The 26033-nt window shown below is 35.7% G+C and overlaps 3 protein-coding genes across 3 annotated transcripts in view; all 3 read left to right on the top strand.

The window, feature by feature from the left end:
- The window catches only part of LOC129430973 (nicotinamide/nicotinic acid mononucleotide adenylyltransferase 1), a 29008-nt gene extending 5060 nt beyond the window's left edge, over positions 1-23948 (top strand). The window contains exons 3-5 of the mRNA XM_055188626.2: positions 18949-19132; positions 19393-19526; positions 23320-23948. Of these exons, the coding sequence (XP_055044601.2) occupies positions 18949-19132; positions 19393-19526; positions 23320-23714 (713 nt within the window). The 3' untranslated portion in view covers positions 23715-23948. The remainder of the gene's footprint in view (positions 1-18948; positions 19133-19392; positions 19527-23319) is intronic.
- The window catches only part of LOC141369302 (nicotinamide/nicotinic acid mononucleotide adenylyltransferase 1-like), a 92637-nt gene that overhangs the window by 5206 nt on the left and 61398 nt on the right, over positions 1-26033 (top strand). The window lies entirely within an intron of this gene.
- LOC141369301 (uncharacterized) lies at positions 1927-11188 on the top strand. Its single transcript, XM_073875383.1, has 9 exons — positions 1927-7559; positions 7653-7772; positions 8206-8340; positions 9714-9782; positions 10008-10096; positions 10175-10301; positions 10498-10618; positions 10705-10778; positions 10923-11188. Exons 1-9 carry the CDS (start codon positions 5421-5423, stop codon positions 11034-11036), a joined length of 2988 nt encoding a protein of 995 aa, XP_073731484.1. The 5' UTR covers positions 1927-5420; the 3' UTR covers positions 11037-11188.

The raw sequence follows: 26033 nt of genomic DNA, 5'->3' as shown, positions 1-26033 counted from the left end.
ACTTTGGCTTTTTAGTAATTTTAGTTAAATAGTTTTTATTTCTATTGATTTTTGCTTTATTTGTTTTTTTCTAAAATTATATTTTAAATGAAGCTGTCTTTTATTCTGTTTATATTTATTTTTATCCAGATATTTCTACGGACTATTATGCTATTTATATTTTATGTGTTTGTGTATTTTATGCGTTTTTCATTGTTAGGTACTTGGTTTTCATTTCTAAACATGTAAAGCACTTTCAACTGCATGCATTTGTTTGGAAAAGTGCTATATAAATACAATTTTGATTGATTGATTGATTGACTGATCAAAAACCTTTTTAAACTTCAAGAGCATACAATCTAAATAAAGCAACTTTAAAAAATAAACTTGTTTTTTTCATTCTTTTTTTCCTCTTCCGTGGAAACATTTTAAAGTTCTAACTGTGTTTTAGCTACAAAGTTGCGTAACCTTTGTTTGGTTAAGTGCTTTTCGCGGGTACTTGAAACACCAATGAATCAATGTATCCAAGGGGCAACCATGCTAATTAACCAATAGTGAAGCGAGCAATGAGCCAATCAGGACACTGCAAGAGGTTTGACGTGGGCATTCCTCATATACAGTGTCTTAACATTGCAATATAGGCTATCCTAGGATATGGTGGTGGCTGAAAGTTCGTTTAAATGAAAGACTTAGGCCTGGCCGACAAATTACTGTGAGTAATATACATTTCTTATGCATTGGTCCGGTCATTTATGCACCTTTCTTTGATGCCAAGGTAAGAATTTAATTTATATTGTTGTTTGCTATCTAATTAAACGTAATGATATTTTCAGTCATGGTGTAGGCCTATATATTCGCAACCATAGAAAGTTAATAATTGGATGAAAGTACAGCATAAATCACAATGAAAATTCTTTTGTGTTTGTCATTTTGCCATAATTTGTTTATTAATGATTTGCCTAAAGCACCATCATATTTCAAGACCTGCATTCTTGATTTCTTCGTTGTGAGATTTTTGATGTGTAAATTAAATGAAATCTTTTTAACATTCCATTTTGCGCAATTGTGTGTAATAGTGTTGTAATTAATATACAATTGGCAAATAGAGCCATAAAATACAGCGTCTTTTTCTCTTAGTTTGGATCGACTGTTCATGCGACATCCTGTTCGCGAAGTGCCCTTCAAGGGCGAAAAACGCCATTTGTAATTCACCCCAAATATTTCCGTTATCGGTTTGTAAAACCATCCACGTTTTGCGCTTTCAATATGTCCGCTTCCCATCTCAGAAGCCCTTAACAACCGTAGTAATAATAAAAACATCAGTCAAGTAATAACTTTTAGCAATTCCTCTGAAGAAAACGGTACCATATTAGCAAAATAAACTGCCGTCAGAGAATTGCGGCCATTACGCGCTCCTTTCAGCATCACATTTTCCAAATTGTTCTTTTAAGTCAGAATATAAAAATAACACGGATACTTTCGTTCTTACAAAGATGTGTCTGATTTGTATTGTTATGAATGTGCAGGTGTGGATTTTTTTCATCTTCTAAACTTATTAAAGACACTGCATATTTTAAAAGAAAATATTTTTGGCAAAGAAGTTCAACATATGTAGGCGGCTACATATGATATTTAACATTAGATTAGCCTATTAAATATTTCCCTTTATTAATAAAATGAATTTTTAAAATGTTTGTTCATTGTTGTTCTTAACGAAAAACAACAATAAAATACAATCACAAACTCGTTTATATTAAATAGCTTTTTTATTAATAAAACGAATTCGATGGATGGTATCTGCGTTAAAACAAATAAACGAAAGACGTAATTTTCCATTACTACAAATTCTTATTTGTTCATTATTATTTTATATTATAACAGAACAACAATAAATTAGTTAAATGACTCGCTTATATTAAACAGAACGTTTTAGAAAAACGAATAGATGGAAAACATTTTACCCGCCTTATAATATAAATAAATCTAAAGATCCTTAGATTTTACAAAACAAATGATTGTTTTGGGTTTCATTTAATCAATCTAAAACTACAACAATGAAAAACATTAACAAACTCATTTAAGTTAAGCGAAGAAATTAAACTTTTATTATTAACCCCTTCCGGTAGATACCGGCCATATAGGCACCGGTGCCATAGGGGCACCGGGTTTCAGTACCCAAAAGGTGTCTAATGTATTACATAAATATTTTACGAGTTTCTAGACTATTTAAGTTTCTCATTTTTGATTATGCATGCAGAGACTGTGGCTCCTGCGTGATAGTGATAGAAGATGAGGTGTAATAGGAATTTGGGTAACACTTCATAAAAATGGTCAATGAATCATGATGACCCAATACTTAGATTAGTTCTGCTTAAATACAAAACTATGCTGAGTTAATGAGTATGCACTAACCTTAACTAATAAAGAGTCATCATTAATTACATGACTCAACACATTAATTCATTGTTAGATATTACATTAACTAACAAAGAAAAAATGCCATGTGCTTAATAATTACTGTTCATAGTTCATTATTAGTGCATGCATTAAATCCGCATTTGTTCATATTTAAGTAAAAAAAATTATGTCTTAATTCATTGGATGATTTATGGAACCTTATAGTGTAACTGAAAGTTGTTTAAAAAAGTAACCGAAATGCACATATTTAGGTCATTTAATTAGGCTAGTATGACTGTTACATCTAAAAACAAACTAAATATAATAAATATTTAAAGGGAAATAAATATGCAGTTGTAAATAGTCTATGTTACACAGAACATTTCCGTTCATTAACATTAATTTGATAATGTGTAGTTTTTTTGATCTGATGAAGAGTTGTGTTTAACAAGTCACAATGTTACTGTAGGTTCATATGAAATTATTTTTCAGTTTTTAAAGACTACATAATTTTTTTGTTACCAATAATTAATTTTGTAAGCAATAAATTCATTTGTTAGTAATATGAATAAGGGAGGGAACAAACACATCAATATTAACAGTGTACAACCCAAATGGTAGACACAACCTAAGATTGATCCTATTAATACATTAAATTTACGCAAATGTATTTAAAACACAGACAATGCAGTATTTAACGTTCTAACACAGTCAATTCAATAATTGGTTGTTGTTATCCACAGCTAAGATATACATGTACAGTGGGCTTAAATAATCTATCAAATTTAATTTATTTGATTAACCTTGTTTGTGTTAATCTGCTAGCCATGAAACCAAAGTATGGATCCAGACTTTTTAAGAATTTGTTAGCCTAATAATGCATGAAGGTTGGCTGATTATGTTTTTGATATGAGATCCAACTTTGTGCACATGCACACACTACTTTATTATATAAGGTCAAAAGGTGTGAAATCATGTTTTTATTGTTGTTTATATGTCTACTGAATTTTTTTCTTCATAAAATTGGTGTTTTACAAACACTCTGTCATTTATGTGGTTTGAAATCACCATAGTTTCCTATGTCCCTAACATCTAACCAATCACATTAACATAGTTTACAGCATGTATTTTACATGTGACCATCACAGAAGTAGAGATGAAGCAGTTATGCTGCAGTTTTTGCAGTGCCAAGTCTATGCAACATACATAAATAATATCTATGTCTCAAACTACTGATCAACACATTCTACTAAAAAGATGTGATTGGTGACATGTTTCCGATGTTTTAAACCAAGGATGATTTCAAACTGTGTGAATGACACTGACTTTGGAAAACACAAATGTCATGGAGAAAATATGGATGGTTTGTCTTAAAGCCTGTTGAAAACACCACATACAGTAGACAATGAAACTGGAATTTCACCAGAACTGGTCTTAAAGGGATAGTTCACTCAAAAAATAATTATTTCATAATTTACTCACCATCATGTTGTTACAAACCTGTGTAAAAATACTCGTGGACCCCATTTACTTCCATGGTATTCTTTTTTCCTACCATGGAAGTGAATGGGGTCCAGAAACGGTTTGGTTACAAACATTTCTCAAAATATCTTCATTTGTGTTGAGAAATGTATACAGGTTTGTAACAACATGAGGGTGAGTAAATGATGACAGAATTTAAATTTTCCTTTTAAACATGTGGGTTTACAGTAAATTAACTGCAGTTATGGTATAAATGCATTTCAGAGTGAACATGTTTTTGTTTGTGTTATTTATAGTTTAGAAAATGCCTAAACCTCGGAAAGGACAGGGAGTAGCAAGAGCTGACCTCTGGAAAGTAGCAGGAGGTGTAGATGCTGTTGTACAAAGTTTCCTATCTGTTCAAATTTTAGAACAAGACACCTCTGCAAACTCTGCCATTTGGTCAAAATTAGCAAACGCAATCTTAAAAAGTGACACACACAGGAACCGAAAGTGGTTATTAGTTGTGTGGAGATACAACAGAAGAAATATCAAAGGATTAGTTGAATTACAGAGCCAGTCTAAAAAGGAAAGTGATAACAAGGCCAATGAAGATAAGAAAAGCACAGACAGTTACATTGAAAATGAGGATGACAATTTAAATTTGTCTAGTGTGAGCCAGGCAGAAAATGTAAGTGCTTCATCTGAGTCTGACTGTAAAGGGATAATTACACAAAAAGCAGTAAGCAAACAAACCACAAAACAACCTGCTAGACATGTAACAATTAACCCAAAGGGAGAAGAAGAAACGTTCCAGGAAGTTGAGGTATACTCAGATGAGCATGATCCACTAGCACAAGATTGGACAGACACTGAAACAAAAAAACAAGGCAGATGAAGACAAGAAAAGCACAGAAAGTTACATTGAAGATGAGGATGACAATTTAAATTTGTCTAGTGTGAGCCAGGCAGAAAGTTTAAGTGCTTCATCTGAGTCTGACTGTAAAGAAATAATTACACAAGAAGCAGTAAGAAAACAAACCACAAAGGGAGAAGAAGAAAAGTTCCAGGAAGTTGAGGTATATTCAGACGAGCATGACCCAGTAGCACAAGATTGGACAGACACCGAAACAGAATCGCAAAGCATAACAAAACTGTCAGCCAAACATCTGACATTTAGAAGAAAGGGTCAAACTGTGTCAGACAAAAAGGAGGGAGATTCACAGGACAGTTGTGCCGATTCAAAGGCCAGTGAAGTGACATCAGAAATAATTGAAGACAAACGAGGGAAGTCTAAAGAGAAAAACAAATATAGAAAGTTGCCATTCGTTCCTTCAAAATTTGTAATAACAATTCCTGCAAAAGACTGGAAGAAAATCTCACCGCTTCAAAATTCCAATAAACTTCGCTGTCCTTGGACCAACATCCTGTACCACAAATTTAAAAAGAGGAATCCTTGCTGTGTCCTTCACTTCACTTACCAGCATGTACGTGCCACAAGAAGCAGGAAGAGACATCTTCCCTTTTTAAAAGTAAAAGCAGTCTGCAAATTTTCAAGCTGCAGTGCACAGTACTCTTTTACCATGTTTAAAAAGCCGAAGCAACAGGGCTCTAGTGCTACAATCACAGTCAAGCGAGCAGGGCCTATTCGTCATCTAAAAACAGAGACACGATTTAGGCCTGCAAGCAACATACGGAGGGGACGGATAGCTAGAGTGGTCTCACAAGGTGTAAGTCATGTGTTCTACAAAAGATTAAGATCAACACCTGTTAAAGAGCTCATCTCTGGAAATCTAACACAAAGTTTAAATAAAAACATTCTAAAGGTTATTTCAACAGAAATAAAGAAAAGCATGCTTATACATGAAAATGTTTTCATTGAAATGCATCTCACACAACGTATTCTTAAAGAGTGTGACAGTAGTTTTTACAACATCCCAGGCTACATACAACTTCTTCAAATTAACCCCTTTGGAGCACACCTTTACACCGAGGTAGGTGTGAGCATCTTGGTTCATCATCTCAGAAAAAAGGAAACACCTGTGTCATTATATCTTGATGCCACAGGAGGTGTCGTCTCAAAGTTACCTGAACAAAAGAAAAGAGTGCTGTATTATGCACTCACTCTGCCTGGAAAAGGTAGAGATGCACCTCCGCTCCCAGTTTGTGAGTTGCTGAGCAATGAGCACAGTATACCACCCTTGACTTTTTGGTTGATGCAGTTTCTGCTGAAACTATCGAACTACACCAGTATCAGAATTAACAAAGTGGAAACAGACTACAGCTGGGCCCTGATGCAAGCAGTAGTTCTGGCCTTCAATCGGATGAGCATGGATTCTTACTTGGAGTGGACCAATGCTGTCTGCAGGAAAAGCAAGACATCGGCAGAGATAAAGGCTGTCACAATTTTGCATCTGTGTTCTGCTCACATTATCAAGGCTGTCATTGTGAGTATTGGGAGGAAGACTAATGACAAGGGACTGAAAGAGTTCTCCACCTTTGTGTTTGCCAGATTGCAGAACACATTACATGTCGAGTCTGCAATCGAAATTTTTGAACACTTTTGCGTTGTTTTACTGTCCGAGACTGTCACTCAGACAGTTACCAACAGCCTTCAATTTCTTGAAAGCCTTATTAACAATGAGCGACAAGTCATTGAAGACATCACAGGTGTAGATGTCATTGACACATGGGAGGATGAAGCAGAAAGGAGGTCTGCAAAGACAATTGTGGGTAGATCCCCATACTCCAGAATGTTTAGAAGAGTGTTTGACGAGGTGGAAAACACAGTTGACAAAGCACAAGATGCAGAGGTAAAAAACAAAAACTTATACTACTGTCCTGAAATTCCCAAGGTCCTCATGGATAATTACATGGGGATCTTCCCACTGTGGAGTGGTGTAATGTTGGGGAATTTAAAGAGATTTGCATCGGACAAAGAAAACACAGGCAATGCAACACAAACAGTAAAGACTAGGGATACAAATTGTCATGTGGAAAAGTGGTTCGGCATTGTGAAAAATTCCATTCTTCACAAAAAAAGAAAATTCAGACCAGCTGAATTCATTCAGAAAATGTATGCCTCCCTCAAAGGAAGATATACAGAACATATAATAAATCACAGTTTTCCAGAGAACCTCCTTGTAAGGCCAATAAGACCAATGAAGCATACAGTAGAATTAGCAGAGGAAAGCTGGTCTAGAAGAGAAATGCCCACACCACAAAATGCTTCTCGTTCAAAATACTATTCAACACCAAAAAAGGACCCCAAACCTACAACAAAAGTAACCAAAAAAAAAGGTGACAAAACCACAGTTAAACAACCAGACAGCCAGACAACAAGACAGTCAGACAACAAGACACCAAGACAGTCAGACAACAATACACCAAGACAACCAGACAACCAGACAACCAGACAACAAGACAGCCAGACAACCAGACAGTCAGACAACAAGACAACCACACCACAAGATGGCCAGACAACCAGACAGACAGACAACAAGACAACCACACCACAAGATGGCCACACAACCAGACAGCCAGAAGACCAGACAACAAGACAAACAGACAATGAGACAGACAGACAGTCAGACAACGAGACAGACAGACAGTCAGACAACGAGACAACCACACAACAAGATGGCCTGACAACCAGACAGACAGACAACCAGACAGACACACAACCAGCCAGGAAATTTTGTAAAATGGATGTTTCCGAACAGGTAATGTTTTTAAAAAAATAATTACAGTATTTTTACTTGACAAATATCGAAAATATGCAATATATAAATACTTCTTTGTATACCTTTCCATAGGTCAAGTTTCTATGGACAAGTCCGGACACAGAGTTGGTGGTCGCAGTTTTTCAATCAGGCTACACTCTGAGACATGCAGACCTAGCAACACTACGTCCTCATGAACTGTTAAATGGCGAGGTAGGTAATTGTAAAATGTGAACAGTTCAATTATGAAACTGTAACATTTTAAAATTAAAATATATTACTTCAGTTCATTAAGCCGGTAACACTTTATAAAAAGGGTCCATGATTCATGAGTAATAAATACCTAGACTAATTCTTACTCGAACTAATAATGAGATAAGTCATGTACTATTTATAAACTAATGAAGAATCATCACTACAACTAGCGCAATTCTATAACTACTAGAACTGCCAATAGCGGTCATTCTGACTGTTCATACCAGACAAGTAAAAGTGACAGTAGTAAATGTAATTTTACGCCAAGCAGGAGGGCCAAGTTTTTTTGCAATTAAAATGTTGTTTTAGAAAGTCTAAATTTGTAATATTTTGTGCTTCTAAACTCTTAAAATGCATAGATTGATTTATTTTTTATTTTTCTTGTTTTCAGACCATTGAATGCTACTTCTGGACAGTGTTACAAAAACATAACAAGGCTAATCATCTTTATCTCCTTAATCACTATGTGAATCAGTTAATTCTGCGTGGCACACAGCAGGAGGTGGAACGACAAGGTTTAAGAAATGTAAGTGTAATTTCTTTTTACATTAATGTTCACTGGCTTAACCCAGCTTTAGGAACTTTTGAAAATTAATCATCAAAGGTAAAACAAAATATAAAATAAAAATGTTAAACTATGGCGCCCTTTCAAGGAAATCTTGCTGCATTGCCATACTGACACTTTTGTTAAATGCCTTAGATTAATGCCTGGAATGCCTGATGTTTAAGCACTATAACATCAGTCAAATGTTGGACAAACATCGTAGTCGTGACAACTTGTGACCTACAAAGTATAAATGGCCATCCGATTAAACAAACCATGTTGGTTCCATTGGTAATCAATGATTTAAAAAATAGATGGCAAATTTTTCACTGCTTCACTGTCATGGTGACATAATAATATTAAAAACCAGCTCATTCCCATCACTTGCACCATGTTTAGGTTTCATTCAGTTCTACAAATAATAACTTTGTCTTGTGTCAGTCTATAAGGATTTGTCTGTTTTAGCCTTTCTTTGCCCTGTTGTACCTAGCATATTGCATTATCTTCTTTAATATTGTCTGCCCATTGTGATTTATCTTTGATGCCACTGGCCTTGGCTATGTATTTTTTCTCGGACACCAACTTTCCTCCGTCCATCACCTGCTGACTGCCCATCAGCTCATCATGTTGACCTCCTTGTGTCTGTGTCACGATGGTGTTCTGTAACTGTCATGCTGCGATCTCCGAAGGTGTATCCCTTTCAACCTCCAAGATAGTAAAGAACACTATCTATTCTGCAGTTTGGATAGTGGCATGCACCTGACATGTATGCCACTTTGCTAAAAATCTTTGGCTGTTTGTTGTCCAGCTGTCATGGTTGCCCTGATGGCCTTTTACTGCATCCTCATCTTTTGTTTCATCCTTCGACATATGTCATCGTCTGTCTTTCTGTCTTGTTATGAGGCATGGCTTTTTTATGAATAGAGGCACTGCCTGTTTCTTTGGCTGCCTGTTAATTGTCTCCTGGCAGTGCTCTTAAAAAAGTCCTTGAACATAGTGAATTATTGAAAGTACATTGCTTTAATAATTGAGGATATAGCTTTAATCTGCATCTGCGTTTTGATCTTCTCCTTAGAGTTTAAATGTTTTGATAGAACCAAAAAATGTAATACTACCACAAAATCTTATGGTCATACTACATTTTCAAGTCACTCAATTACACACCGACCAGAAACAATTACAAACATTACGGATTTTATATTAATGAAAGTTACTTCAACATTGTAATTTGCAATAAAAATTGGTACATCTCTTAAAATATTTGCTTTTACACAATAATAATTCTAAATTAAAGTTTGTAAACGTGACAAATTTTTTAAATACATACTATGTGCATCACTATTATGTTTTCACAGGTGAACTTCAATTCTTATGATGGAATAATATCCTTCATCAATGTAAACAGAAATCACTGGAAATTTGTGGTAAGTACGGAGTACTGAGCGACACTGTAAATAATACATGAATTTGAATAGTGATAATATCAATGTAAACATTTTCTCACACACTCACACACACACACACACACACACGCACGCACGCACACACAAACACACAAACACCATTACTATTTCTTTAAAACCACAATATTTATACTGAAATGAATACTAAAAATTAACACTTTGATTGTGGTTTACTTTTGTGGGCAGTATCTTCACGCTCTTTCTGGGCAGATTTTTGTGGTGGATCCAATGTCTGATGGCCTTCGAGACTCAAGACGAGCTGCACGGAGATACCAGTAAATATTACATTTTACACCATGAATTATAATTATGAATTGTGGATATCATCAATGTCTCTGAACCTGTTCTCGCAGAGAATACTTCAAAATGCGTCTGAACACACTGGGTAGGGATGAATGGACGAAGATTGAATGGAAGCCAGGCCAAATAAAACACACGTTTCAAATGGATGCTACCAGTTGTGGTGTTTTTGTGATGGAGGTAATGCCAACAAAACTTATATAAAACTTTGAAATTAATCTGACAGGCGGTTAAAAGTTTAATATAAATGCTTTCAAATAAAACAATTTTTACTACGGGACAATGTTTTCTATGGGACGAGAAAAGAAAAGTTAAATATGCCAAATACTGCATGAATGTAATTGGGTAAAAACAAAATATTTTTCTATTCCTTTAGATGGCAAATGAAACAGTTGCACAATTTCCACAAATTCCCAAGATCTTTGAGATAAATTCTTCTCGATCCTCAATTTCGAATCTACGGAATGAAATGGCTGAGTGCTTGCTGTCTTACTCAGGTAAGTTGGAAAAAAAAGTACATTATTTGTTTAACAAAAATGAATTGAAATATTGACTAAACTATTACTTTTACATTACCAAATAGATGCCAAAGAAAACTACTGTGCTTTTTGTGGACTCGAAGACCTTCCAGGCAAAAGCAGAAAAGTTATGGAATGGGTAAATTACATTATTTAAATATATGAATAAAGTGAGTTCCATCATAGTATAAGTATAATTTGATTGTATTTAAAGTATCATTATATTTACAATGCATATATTATCAATTACTATAATTGTTAAATGTTCTTTTATTTTTGTCAGACTCAGTGTGAATGCTGTGAACACTGGTTTCATGATGCCTGCCTAGGTTCAACTGTTCCTGACAAAAGCTTGCCATGGTTTTGTGTTCTGTGTATTGACCGTATTTCACCATAAATCAAACAACATATTCGTCAGTTACGTTTTTACAACACAGCCTTTGATGATAATCTTAAAGGATTGTATGACTTTTTCACATTCTTCTTTTAACAGAAATGTACACTAGTGTATTACACCTATTTTTGTTTAGTTTTTTATGGTTGTTTGAATAAAGTATCTTGTATTTTGGGAGATTATTCTAAGTAATGTGCAGTTGGTTTGACTATGACAGAAGCTCTTGGAGTTTAATGGATTTAAAAGCATAAAATAATCTATATAAAATGTTACGTACGGAAAGTGCCAAAAATAGCTTTTGTGTCATAGAAGAGGGATTATTCAGAGTAGTTTGCAGTTGGTTTGACACGTCTATGACATAAGCTCTTTGAGTTTAATGGATTTAAAGGCATAAAATAATCTATATAAAATGTTACGTACGGAAAGTGCCAAAAATAGCTCTTGTGTCATAGAAGAGGGATTATTCAGAGTAATTTGCAGTTGGTTTGACACGTCTATGACAGAAGCTCTTGGAGTTTAATGGATTTAAAAGCATAAAATAATCTATATAGAATGTTACGTACGGAAGGTGCCAAGGATGGCTTTTGTGTCGTGGAGGAGGGATTATTCAGAGTGGTTTGCAGTTGGTTTGACACGTCTGTGACATAGGCTCTTTGGGTTTAATGGATTTAAAGGCATAAAATAATCTATATAAAATGTTACTTATAGAAAACGCCCAAAATAGCTCTTGTGTCATAGAAGAGGGATTATTCAGAGTAATTTGCAGTTGGTTTGACACGTCTATGACATAAGCTCTTGGAGTTTAATGGATTTAAAAGCATAAAATAATCTATATAAAATGTTACATACGGAAAGTGCCCAAAATAGCTCTTGTGTCATATAAGAGGGATTATTCAGAGTAATTTTCAGTTGGTTTAACACGTCTATGACAGAAGCTCTTGGAGTTTAATGGATTTAAAGGCATAAAATAATCTATATAAAATGTTACGTAAGAAAAGTGCCCAAACGAGCTCTTGTGTCATAGAAGAGGGATTATTCAGAATAATTTGCAGTTGGTTTGACACGTCTATGACAGAAGCTCTTTGAGTTTAATGGATTTAAAGGCATAAAATAATCTATATAAAATGTTACGTACGGAAAGTGCCAAAAATAGCTCTTGTGTCATAGAAGAGGGATTATTCAGAGTAATTTGCAGTTGGTTTGACACGTCTATGACATAAACTCTTTGAGTTTAATGGATTTAAAGGCATAAAATAATCTATATAAAATGTTACATATAGAAAACGCCCAAAATAGCTCTTGTGTCATAGAAGAGGGATTATTCAGAGTAATTTGCAGTTGGTTTGACACGTCTATGACAGAAGCTCTTGGAGTTTAATGGATTTAAAAGCATAAAATAATCTATATAAAATGTTACATACGGAAAGTGCCCAAAATAGCTCTTGTGTCATAGAAGAGGGATTGTTCGGAGTAGTTTGCAGTTGGTTTGGCACGTCTATGACAGAGGCTCTTTGAGTTTAATGGATTTAAATGCAAAAGATAATCTATATAAAATGTTACGTAAGAAAAGTGCCCAAACGAGCTCTTGTGTCATAGAAGAGGGATTATTCAGAATAATGTGCAGGTGGGTTGACACGTCTATGACAGAAGCTCTTTGAGTTTAATGGATTTAAAGGCATAAAATAATCTATATAAAATGTTACGTACGGAAAGTGCCAAAAATAGCTCTTGTGTCATAGAAGAGGGATTATTCAGAGTAATTTGCAGTTGGTTTGACACGTCTATGACAGAAGCTCTTTGAGTTTAATGGATTTAAAGGCATAAAATAATCTATATAAAATGTTACGTACGGAAAGTGCCAAAAATAGCTCTTGTGTCATAGAAGAGGGATTATTCAGAGTGACTTGCAGTTAGTTTAACACGTCTATGACATAAGCTCTTTGAGTTTAATGGATTTAAAAGCATAAAATAATCTATATAAAATGTTACATATAGAAAACGCCCAAACGAGCTCTTGTGTCATAGAAGAGGGATTATTCAGAGTAATTTGCAGTTGGTTTGACACGTCTATGACATAAGCTCTTTGAGTGTAATGGATTTAAAGGCATAAAATAATCTATATAAAATGTTACTTATAGAAAACGCCCAAAATAGCTCTTGTGTCATAGAAGGGGGATTATTCAGAGTAATTTGCAGTTGGTTTAACACGTCTATGACAGAAGCTCTTTAAGTTTAATGGATTTAAAGGCAAAAAATAATCTATATAAAATGTTACATATAGAAAACGCCCAAAAATGCTCGTGTCATAGAAGGGGGATTATTCAGAGTAATTTGCAGTTGGTTTAACACGTCTATGACAGAGGCTCTTTGAGTTTAATGGATTTAAAGGCAAAAGATAATCTATATAAAATGTTACGTAAGAAAAGTGCCCAGACGAGCTCTTGTGTCATAGAGGAGGGATTGTTCGGAGTGATTTGCAGTTGGTTTGACACGTCTGTGACAGAAGCTCTTTGAGTTTAATGGATTTAAAAGCATAAAATAATCTATATAAAATGCTGCGTATAGAAAATGCCCAAAATAGCTCTTGTGTCATAGAAGGGGGATTATTCAGAATAATTTGCAGTTTGTTTGACACGTATATGACATAAACTCTTTGAGTTTAATGGATTTAAAGGCATAAAATAATCTATATAAAATGTTACATATAGAAAACGCCCAAAAATGCTCGTGTCATAGAAGGGGGATTATTCAGAGTAATTTGCAGTTGGTTTAACACGTCTATGACAGAAGTTCTTTAAGTTTAATGGATTTAAAGGCAAAAAATAATCTATATAAAATGTTACGTAAGAAAAGTGCCCAAACGAGCTCTTGTGTCATAGAAGAGGGATTATTCAGAATAATTTGCAGTTGGTTTGACACGTCTATGACAGAAGCTCTTTGAGTTTAATGGATTTAAAAGCATAAAATAATCTATATAAAATGTTACATATAGAAAACGCCCAAAAATGCTCGTGTCATAGAAGAGGGATTATTCAGAGTAATTTGCAGTTGGTTTGACACGTCTATGACATAAGCTCTTTGAGTTTAATGGATTTAAAGGCATAAAATAATCTATATAAAATGTTACATATAGAAAACGCCCAAAAATGCTCTTGTGTCATAGAAGGGGGATTATTCAGAGTAATTTGCAGTTGGTTTAACACGTCTATGACAGAAGCTCTTTAAGTTTAATGGATTTAAAGGCAAAAAATAATCTATATAAAATGTTACGTAAGAAAAGTGCCCAAACGAGCTCTTGTGTCATAGAAGAGGGATTATTCAGAGTAATTTGCAGTTGGTTTGACACGTCTATGACATAAGCTCTTTGAGTTTAATGGATTTAAAGGCATGAAATAATCTATATAAAATGTTACGTATAGAAAGTGCCCAAAAATAGCTCTTGTGTCATAGAAGAGGGATTATTCAGAGTAATTTGCAGTTGGTTTGACACGTCTATGACATAAGCTCTTTGAGTTTAATGGATTTAAAGGCATAAAATAATCTATATAAAATGTTACGTACGGAAAGTGCCAAAAATAGCTCTTGTGTCATAGAAGGGGAATTATTCAGAGTAATTTGCAGTTGGTTTGACACGTCTATGACATAAGCTCTTTGAGTGTAATGGATTTAAAGGCATAAAATAATCTATATAAAATGTTACTTATAGAAAACGCCCAAAATAGCTCTTGTGTCATAGAAGGGGGATTATTCAGAGTAATTTGCAGTTGGTTTAACACGTCTATGACAGAAGCTCTTTGAGTTTAATGGATTTAAAGGCATAAAATAATCTATATAAAATGTTACATATAGAAAACGCCCAAAAATGCTCTTGTGTCATAGAAGGGGGATTATTCAGAGTAATTTGCAGTTGGTTTAACACGTCTATGACAGAAGCTCTTTAAGTTTAATGGATTTAAAGGCAAAAAATAATCTATATAAAATGTTACGTAAGAAAAGTGCCCAAACGAGCTCTTGTGTCATAGAAGGGGGATTATTCAGAATAATTTGCAGTTGGTTTGACACGTCTATGACATAAACTCTTTGAGTTTAATGGATTTAAAGGCATAAAATAATCTATATAAAATGTTACATATAGAAAACGCCCAAAAATGCTCGTGTCATAGAAGGGGGATTATTCAGAGTAATTTGCAGTTGGTTTAACACGTCTATGACAGAAGTTCTTTAAGTTTAATGGATTTAAAGGCAAAAAATAATCTATATAAAATGTTACGTAAGAAAAGTGCCCAAACGAGCTCTTGTGTCATAGAAGAGGGATTATTCAGAATAATTTGCAGTTGGTTTGACACGTCTATGACAGAAGCTCTTTGAGTTTAATGGATTTAAAAGCATAAAATAATCTATATAAAATGTTACATATAGAAAACGCCCAAAAATGCTCGTGTCATAGAAGAGGGATTATTCAGAGTAATTTGCAGTTGGTTTGACACGTCTATGACATAAGCTCTTTGAGTTTAATGGATTTAAAGGCATAAAATAATCTATATAAAATGTTACATATAGAAAACGCCCAAAAATGCTCTTGTGTCATAGAAGGGGGATTATTCAGAGTAATTTGCAGTTGGTTTAACACGTCTATGACAGAAGCTCTTTAAGTTTAATGGATTTAAAGGCAAAAAATAATCTATATAAAATGTTACGTAAGAAAAGTGCCCAAACTAGCTCTTGTGTCATAGAAGGGGGATTATTCAGAGTAATTTGCAGTTGGTTTGACACGTCTATGACAGAAGCTCTTTGAGTTTAATGGATTTAAAAGCATAAAATAATCTATATAAAATGCTGCGTATAGAAAAAGCCCAAAATAGCTCTTGTGTCATAGAAGAGGGATTATTCAGAATAATTTGCAGTTGGTTTGACACGTCTATGACATAAACTCTTTGAGTTTAATGGATTTAAAGGCATAAAATAATCTATATAAAATGTTACATATAGAAAACGCCCAAAAATGCTCGTGTCATAGAAGGGGGATTATTCAGAGTAATTTGCAGTTGGTTTGACACGTCTATGACATAAGCTCTTTGAGTTTAATGGATTTAAAGGCATAAAATAATCTATATAAAATGTTACGTACGGAAAGTGCCAAAAATAGCTCTTGTGTCATAGAAGAGGGATTATTCAGAGTAATTTGCAGTTGGTTTGACACGTCTATGACATAAGCTCTTTGAGTGTAATGGATTTAAAGGCAAAAAATAATCTATATAAAATGTTACGTAAGAAAAGTGCCCAAACGAGCTCTTGTGTCATAGAAGAGGGATTATTCAGAGTAATTTGCAGTTGGTTTAACACGTCTATGACAGAAGCTCTTTGAGTTTAATGGATTTAAAGGCATAAAATAATCTATATAAAATGTTACATATAGAAAACGCCCAAAAATGCTCTTGTGTCATAGAAGGGGGATTATTCAGAGTAATTTGCAGTTGGTTTAACACGTCTATGACAGAAGCTCTTTAAGTTTAATGGATTTAAAGGCAAAAAATAATCTATATAAAATGTTACGTAAGAAAAGTGCCCAAACGAGCTCTTGTGTCATAGAAGAGGGATTATTCAGAATAATTTGCAGTTGGTTTGACACGTCTATGACAGAAGCTCTTTGAGTTTAATGGATTTAAAAGCATAAAATAATCTATATAAAATGTTGCGTATAGAAAATGCCCAAAATAGCTCTTGTGTCATAGAAGGGGGATTATTCAGAGTAAGTTGCAGTTGGTTTGACACGTCTATGACAGAAGCTCTTTGAGTTTAATGGATTTAATGGCATAAAATAATCTATATAAAATGTTACATATAGAAAACGCCCAAAATAGCTCTTGTGTCATAGAAGGGGAATTATTCAGAGTAATTTGCAGTTGGTTTGACACATCTATGACAGAAGCTCTTTGAGTTTAATGGATTTAAAGGCATGAAATAATCTATATAAAATGTTACATATAGAAAACGCCCAAAATAGCTCTTGTGTCATAGAAGAGGGATTATTCAGAGTAATTTGCAGTTGGTTTGACACGTCTATGACAGAAGCTCTTTGAGTTTAATGGATTTAAAAGCATAAAATAATCTATATAAAATGTTGCGTATAGAAAATGCCCAAACTAGCTCTTGTGTCATAGAAGAGGGATTATTCAGAGTAACTTGCAGTTAGTTAGACACGTCTATGACAAACAGTCTCGAAGTTTAATCGATTTTAGAATTTAATCTATTTAAAGTATTAAAATTAGTATACAAAGTATAAAATGCTAATTTTACAAATAGAGTTTTGTGCTATGAAGAGGGTATTTTTTTGAACATTTATGCGTTGGTTTGATGTCATAATATCAGTTGGTTAAATTATTTAATTGATTTTAAAGCTTAATTAAAAATATTTTTTTTCTGTGATTTTAAGCCTTGTGCCATGAAGAGAACCCTTTTTTATGTGCATTTACACTGGTTTGGGCTCAAAACATGCTGTGCACAGAGAGTTTAATGAGTTTGAATTAGAATATCAAACGAATGTCAAACATAAAACTAACTTTACCGCAGTACAAAACGTTTGTTTTAAAGATCCACTGTGTAGATTTTTAGCGGCATCTAAAGATTTTACAGCTCATTCCATAGATCACCCTACCCTTTTAAAAAAAGCAAAGAGAAACTACGAGAGCCGCCAGAGGGCAAACAAATCATCATCTGAGACAACGTAGTGACAAAACTCGCGCTATAGAACTGTTTGTCCATTTAGGGCTACTACAGAAATGGCGGTGAATTCCATGTAAGGGGACACAATGCACCTTTAATATTTGTATTGTGTGGTAACCGTTTAAAGGATTAGTCAATTTTCTTTAAAAAAAATCAGATAATTTACTCACCACTATGTCATCCAAAATGTTGTTGTCTTTCTTTGTTCAGTCGAGAAGAAATTATGTTTTTTGTGAAAAATATTCCAGAATTTTTCTCATTTTAATATAATTTAATGGACCCCAACACTTAACAGTTTTAATGCAGTATAAAATTGCAGTTTCAAAGGACTCTAAACGATCCCATATGAGGTATAAGGGTCTTATCTAGCAAAAACGTTTGTCATCGTCTTCACCGGTCCTGTGGCGCGCCAACGCAACCTCACGTAATTGCGTAATGACGTCGAAAGGTCTCGTGTTACTTATATGAAACGCACATTTGCGGACCATTTTAAACAATTAACAGACACTAAGACATTAATTAGTATCATTCGACATACAACAACATCGGAACGGTCCTCTTTCTCCACACTTGTTAACACTGGGGCATAGTTGTGCATACGTCATTCGTGACTTCTTGACGTATTACATGAGGTCGGGCTGGCGCGTCACAGGACCGGAGGAAGACAAGAAGTTGTGGTTTAAAAGTGCACTTTTTTTTCTTGCCAAAAATGACAATTGTTTTGCTAGATAAGACCCTTATGACTCGTTTGAGATCGTTTAGAGTTCTTTGCCATTTAAAACTGTAATTTAAAACTGGATTAAAACTGTTAAGTGTTGGGGTCCACCAAAGTCCATTAAAATGAGAAAAATCCTGGAATGTTTTCCTCAAAAAACACAATTTCCTCTGGACTGAACAAAGAAAGACATCAACATCCCGGACGACACGGTGGTGGTCAAACCATCCGGACTTTTTTAAGAAAATGGACTAATCTTTTAATAAAAGCAATAAGATACTCCAGGCTAGTGCGGTTATTCCACGATACAGCACTGCCTCTCATGCCTTGCTTGTATAAATCTCTTCAGGGTGATACAAGACCCCTACAAACCATATATTATCCCTTACTTGAACAGTGTAGTGATAGTCTTAAAAAATCATTTGTGTAATATTATCATCCTGTTTTGTTGCATATTTTTGTGTATGTTTATTTCAGGAAAATACAGGGTGGTGAAGGGTATAATATCTCCAGTTGGAGACAGCTATAAGAAGAAAGGTCTGATTGACGCCTCTCATCGATTGAAGATGGCCAGACTTGCCACCCAGAATTCTGATTGGATCACAGTGGATGACTGGGAGTGTCAGCAGCCAGAGTGGGTGGAGACAGCCAAAGTAGTACGGTGAGAATCTTTCAGATCACATGTTTTTGGAGAATATGGAAATGGTTTCATTTTTGGTGAAAAAAATCCGTGTCACATGTTAAAAAGTTGTTTTGATTAGATGTCAGCCTTTAATCTAAATCATTTTGATGCACACAACAACCTTTATCATTTTAAGTGATGGATTTACAATCCACTTCATTTGCATTATTTACATTTCTAAAAGTAGAACTAACTTGCACTGAAATAATGTTTTTCTATGATTTAAATTTTTTAAAAAGGCACCATTATGAAGAACTCATTTCCAGTGAGAACAACAACGATGATGTGGACACAGTGAGGGGTGTGAAGAGACGAAAACTGAAGCAACACGAAAGCATCTGTCAGAGTTCATCTTATATTAACACAAATGAAGGTACAGCAAATTATTCCTAAATACTCCTACTCCCGGTTTTACAGACAAGGCTAGTCCTAGACTAAAACACATGCAGTATTATCTCCTTCTGACATCACAAGGGGAGCCAAATTTCAATGACTTATTTTTTCACATGCTTGCAGAATGATTTACCAAACCTAGTTACTATGTTGATCTTTTTCACATTTTCTATGTGTATATTGATAGAAGCACTGGGGACCCAATTATAGCACGTAAACATGGGAAAAGTCTGATTTGTATACACCAATAATGTCTTTTTCTTAGGCATGTGATGTTAATAAAAGATGCATAAACATCTTTATTTAACTAAGACCTAGTCCTTACAGCTCATTTGAAATAAATACTTATTTGGGTGGGTATTTTAAAATGTCACACTATTTGACAAGTTTACAGGTTGATGTTCCCTCAAGGGACGGTATAGATGCATTGTTACTTTTATCAGCATGTACACTATTTGCATAGTCTGCATCTCTCAACACTGTCTGACTGCATTTTTTTTCCGAAATTAACCTTTGTAACACTTATGTCAAATATTTGTATGTAACCGATGAAGAAAAGCATTTTTAAGCACAATCTTCCTTCTTCCTACAGGATTTTTTGCAGCATTCCCTAGTTCCCTAACTATGTTCTGTATGCACTCTCTATATCCTTTTTTAAATGGACACGCCACTTTAAAAAAAAAATGCTAATTTTCCAGCTCCCCTAGAGTTAAACATTTGATTTTTACAGTTTTGGAATCCATTCAGCCGATCTATGGGTCTGGCTGTATCACTTTTAAGCAGAGCTTAGCATGGTTCATTGAATCTGATTAGACCATTAGCATCGCTCTAAAAAATAATCAGGGACTTTTGATATCTTTCCTATTTAAAGGAACACGCCCACATTTTGGGAATTTAGCTTATTCACCATATCCCCCAGAGTTAGATAACTCTATACATACCTTTCTCATCTCTGTGCGTGCTGTAACTCAGTCTGAGACAGCCCCCGCTAGCTTAGCTTAGCACAAAGACCCGAAGCACATGGCTCCAGCCAGCACACTGCTCCCAATAAGCGACAAAACAACGCCAACATTTTCCTATAGAAGGCGAAGCACTGCTACTTGGGCAGAGCGATTTGCTCGCAGCACCCGAGAAGCCCCCTGGTGAGGAGCAGAGAGTTCGGTCAGAGTTGTGCAAATCAAGTAGTGCTTTGTCTTCTGAGAATATAGTTCCCAGTATGTATACTGTTAAAAGATGGCTGTGTCTCATATGAACTTGTTATTTGTACACCGTGTGACTATACAACCCACAACACATAAATAGGAAAATCTTCGTGTTATTTTTTCACTTATTGGGAGCAGTTTGCCAGCTGGAGCCATTCACTTCCAGTCTTTGTGCTAAGCTAAGCTAGTGGGGGCTGCGTCAGACAGAGTTACAGCACGCATGGAGATGAAAAAGGGATGTATGGACTTATCTAACTCTGGGGGACACAGTGAATAAGCTAAATTCCCAAAATGTGGGCGTGTTCCTTTAAAACTTGACTCTTCTGTAGTTACATTGGCCCTCATTTATCATTCTTGCGTAGAAACGGGCGTATATGTTGGTGTAAGATTATGCTTACACTCCTCTCACCGCCTGATTTATGAAGCTGTGCGTACCTTTGAAATTCAGGTGTAAGCAATATCTGCCCTTCATAAATGCTGCGGCTGAAAATGATTGTCATTAGAATAAAACGCCCATATAAATTCAAGTCTCCGCCTCCCACACGCCCTCATTTTACGACATTGACATATGGAAGACGGCAAAGAAGAGAAACCAGGGAAGTGGAAAGAAACAAAATTGTTTTATTTGGTAGTTTAAAGAGCGGGATTAAAGACGCATTAATAATTGCATGACATCTTGTAATATTTGTATTATTATTTTTATTATTAATGACACTTTTTAATAATAATTTATTATAATTATTATTTACTGTTGCCTACATCTAAATTATATGTCTGCTTAATGGTTCGGTTAAGTTTTTTTTAATAATATTTTAAAATGATGTAGTAACTTTTGTAGTGTGTTTTTCTGTATTTACATACAGTTGTTTTTTTAGCTAAGATCCAGTTTGATACGGAGCTCCTTGAAATAATTCAAATTAACAATTTGTTTCCACGACATCCACATGTTTTACTAGGCTAATTCATAATTTGAAGTAATAATAATTGTAATAATAATTAATTCCAAGGAACAAACTGTTGAATATTGGGAACGAATTTTATATTTATGACCATACTTTAGACTAAATAAGAAAAAGAAGTGTCCATAATGTAGCACAAAAGATAATTCGTGGCCATGATTTTGTCCGCATGTCATCATCATCGAATTTAAGGCTCCATTCAACACAAGCATTTTACCTTACCTATTCATGTGTAGCTATTTATTTATCATCGAATGGTATGTAACCTTTTGATGCATTATTATCATGTTTTCGTAGCACATCCTTGTGCTTTCTTGCAATGTGCCGCTTCAGATTCCAGGATGAATATTTGCTAACTTTTACAGTCCCTCCGCAGTCCCTTTCAATGTTTTCTTCCTGTCCAATCTTAAACTTTGATTTTTACTTGATTTATGTATAAGGCTTGAATTCCATAACTTATTGCTAGACGTTTTTACAGATTCTCGAACTAGCAAATTATCAAAGGGTGTTCTGGGTTCAACGAGCGGTGCTGAGCGAGCGGATTTTTCGGAAAAAGGTGCTCTGATGGTATTACCGCACCGCTCAACGCTCCGATCCGCTCACGTGCTCTGCCCTGAAACGGCTCGCAACTTAAGGAATACATATGCATACAAATCAAATGCTTTGGTAAAGTCACACAAATTAAACATTGAAGTTCATGTTGCAAAAAAAACACTTAAGTTTATAAATACTATGTTGTTGTTGTTTTTTACAGTGGGTCATAATATATCATATACTATTTTAGTTTGGCAGTGCGTTTTGTTGTGTTAGGAATTTTTTTCTGTGCATTTCCTAACTCAAAACGTGCGTACACCACCTCCTGAGTTGGCGTGGGATTTGAGCGTGCCGTACCCCAACGTCCATATTGATAAATCTCAAAGTCAACGTGGTTTTGGGTGTACGCTGGAAATTTGGTGTACGCACTTTTGATAAATGAGGGCCATTGTGTACTAAAACCGACGGAGAATTGAAGGTTGCGATTTTCTAGGCAGATATGGTTAGGAACTATACTCTCATTCTGGGGTAATAATCAAGGACTTTGCTGCCGTAACATGGCTGCGGCAGGCATAGTGATGTTACGCACTGCCCGAAAATAGTCCCCTTGTTTACTTTCAATAGCAGGGGACTATTTTCCGGTGCTGCGTAATATCATTGCGCCTCCTGCTCCATGTTGCGACAGCAGAGTCCTTGATTGTTGCACCAGAATGAGAGTATAGTTCCTAGCCATATCTGCCTAGAAAATTGCAACTTTTAATTTTCCTTCACATGTTACATGATGTAACTACAGAAGAGTCAGGTTTTAAATAGGAAAAATATTGAAACTCTGTGGTTGATTTTTGGCGCGATGCTAATGGTCCGGTCGGATTCAGTGAACTGTGCTAAGCTGTGCTGGGAGTGGTGCCGCCAGATCCGGGGATCGACTGAATGGATTCCAAAACAGTAAAAAAAACTCTAGGGGAGCTGGAAAATGGGCATATTTTCAAAAAAAGTGGAGTGTCCCTTTAATATTCAATTGCAATTAAGGCAACTTTTTAAAATGAATGCGTTTTATTTTTCATCCATATACTTTTAGTCACCCCCCAGCTGAAACTACTGTGTGGTGCTGATGTACTGGAGTCCTTTGGTGTTCCCAACCTTTGGAAGCCAGAAGACATTGAGGAGATAGTGGGACGCTACGGCGTGGCGTGCATCACCAGATGCGGTGGTGACCCTGAGAAGTTCATCAATCAGTCTGATGTGCTGTACAGACACCACAAGAACATACATGTGATTCGAGAATGGGTGACCAATGAGATCTCAGCCACTCATGTGCGCCGGTCCCTGCGCAGAAGACAGAGTGTACGTTACCTTCTGCCCGACGCTGTGGTGAACTATATTCAGGAGAACAACCTGTACAGTGCAGAGAGTGAGCAGAAGAATGCAGATGTCATACTTGCGCCTCTCCAAAGATACACTTGCACTAACTAGTCTGGTCATCTTTGACTTTGTCTCCAACACTGACTTTGATGGAGAACCGGCCTGTTACTTACAAAGCCAGTCTGACAGTTGATTTGTAGTTTTCCTGCTATTTTAAACCCCCTATATGTGATTATTTAAGGTGTAATATTTGACTCAATATGATGAGGTTTGTAGAATATAATTTATGATTACTAAATCCAAATAAAGATGTTTTAATAAAGAACATTGTTTGAAATGTAAAAAGATTTATTGTTTGATTTATTGTTGCTTGCTGAAATAAAGAAGCATTGGGGAAGATTTTGGGTTAACTGTGAACCGTAGAAGCAAATTACTACATCTATATAAAGTGCTCAATATAAAGAAGTGATACGTATAGAAAACCCCTGAAATGTCAGTTGGACCTGTAATCGAAAAAACTTAGCCTACGTTTAGCATGAGGAAACGACTCTATAACTGTGTTAATAAGTCAGAATGCTTGAAATGCCATTAAACCCCCACTACGTTTCCTGTAGTTTTTCACCAGGTTTGCACACACTGCAGAAGGGAATTTGGCCCACTCCTCCACACAGATCTTCTCGAAGTTCAGTCAGGTTTCTGGCCTGTCGCTGAGAAACACAGAGTTTGAGCTCCCTCCAAAGATTCTCTATTGGGTTTAGGTCTGGAGACTGGCTAGGTCACGCCAGAACCTTGATATGCTTCTTACAGAGCCAATCCTTGGTTATCCTGGATGTGTGCTTCGGGTCATTGTCATGTTGGAAGACCCAGCCTCGACCCATCCTAAATGCTCTAACTGAGGGAAGGAGGTTGTTCCCCAAAATCTTGCAATATATGGCCCCGGTCATCCTCTCCTTAATACAGTGGAGTCTCCCTGTCCCATGTGCAGAAAAACACCCCCAAAGCATGATGCTACCACCCCCATGCTTCACAGTAGGGATGGTGTTCTTGGGATTTTACTCATCATTATTCTTCTTCCTCCAAACATGTTTAGTGGAATTATGACCAAAAAGTTCGATTTTGGTCTCATCTGACCACATGACTTTCTCCCATGACTCCTCTGGATCATCCAAATAGTCATTGGCAAACTTAAGACGGGCCTGGCCATGTGCTGGTTTAAGCAGGGAAACCTTCCGTGCCATGCATGATTTCAAACCATGACGTCTTAGTGTATTACCAACAGTAACCTTGGAAACGGTGGTCCCAGCTCTTTTCAGGTCATTGACCAGCTCCTCTCGTGTAGTTCTGGGCTGATTTCTCCCCTTTTTTAGGATCATTGAAACCCCACGAGGTGGGATCTTGCATGGAGCCCCAGTCCGAGGGAGATTGACAGTCATGTTTAGCTTCTTCCATTTTCTAATGATTGCTCCAACAGTGGACCTTTTTTCACCAAGCTGCTTGGCAATTTCCCCGTAGCCCTTTCAAGCCTTGTGGAGGTGTACAATTTTGTCTCTAGTGTCTTTGGACAGCTCTTTGGTCTTGGCCATGTTAGTAGTTGGATTCTTACTGATTGTATGGGGTGGACAGGTGTCTTTATGCAGCTAACGACCTCAAACAGGGGCATTAAATTTAGGATAATAAATGGAGTGGTGGTGGACATTTTGAAGGCAGACTAACACGTCTTTGAGGGTCAGAATTCTAGCTGATAGACAGGTGTTCAAATACTTATTTGCAGCTGTATCATACAAATAAATAGTTAAAAAATCATACATTGTGATTTCTGGATTTTTTTTAGATTATGTCTCTCACAGTGGACATGAACCTATGATGACAACCCCAGACCCCTCTAGTGGGAGAACTTGCAAAATAGCAGGGTGTTCAAATACTTATTTTCCTCACTGTATATATATTTATCAAATATCCGTTTTGCATTTTATAGGATAATGATCTGAAAATCTGCATTGTGGCATAATTTTGCTTTTTATTTAATCATACACAATAATGCTTACATAATAAGTCTAACAGTTCATCGCAGAAGGTTGGTCTAGAATGGAATCTATGGTGCTGGGGAGTAAAGGGCAAACCTTGGTTATGCTACATTTGTTCACTGACATTTACTTGAAGTCTAAAAATATCTAAGCATCAGATCAGTTTTATCTGTATTCAGTGCAACATGTCAAAAATAGACGTTTGACATTTTGATTTTGTGTTTCAGAACTATTTAAGTGCTATGTTATGGAGTCTTTCAAGCAAATACATAATGCATTTGGCGGACACTTGTTACTCAAACGGACTTACGTTGCTATACATTTTTATCAAAACATGTGTTCCCTGGGTTCAAACGGTTTAAACCCATGACCTTTTGTGGTCCTAACGCAATACTCTACTATGCAG

This window comes from Misgurnus anguillicaudatus, chromosome 13 (genome assembly GCF_027580225.2).
Source record: "Misgurnus anguillicaudatus chromosome 13, ASM2758022v2, whole genome shotgun sequence".
Taxonomy (NCBI): domain Eukaryota; kingdom Metazoa; phylum Chordata; class Actinopteri; order Cypriniformes; family Cobitidae; genus Misgurnus; species Misgurnus anguillicaudatus.
The sequence above is the reverse complement of the archived record's forward strand: the minus strand, read 5'-3'. Positions and strand labels throughout refer to the sequence as shown.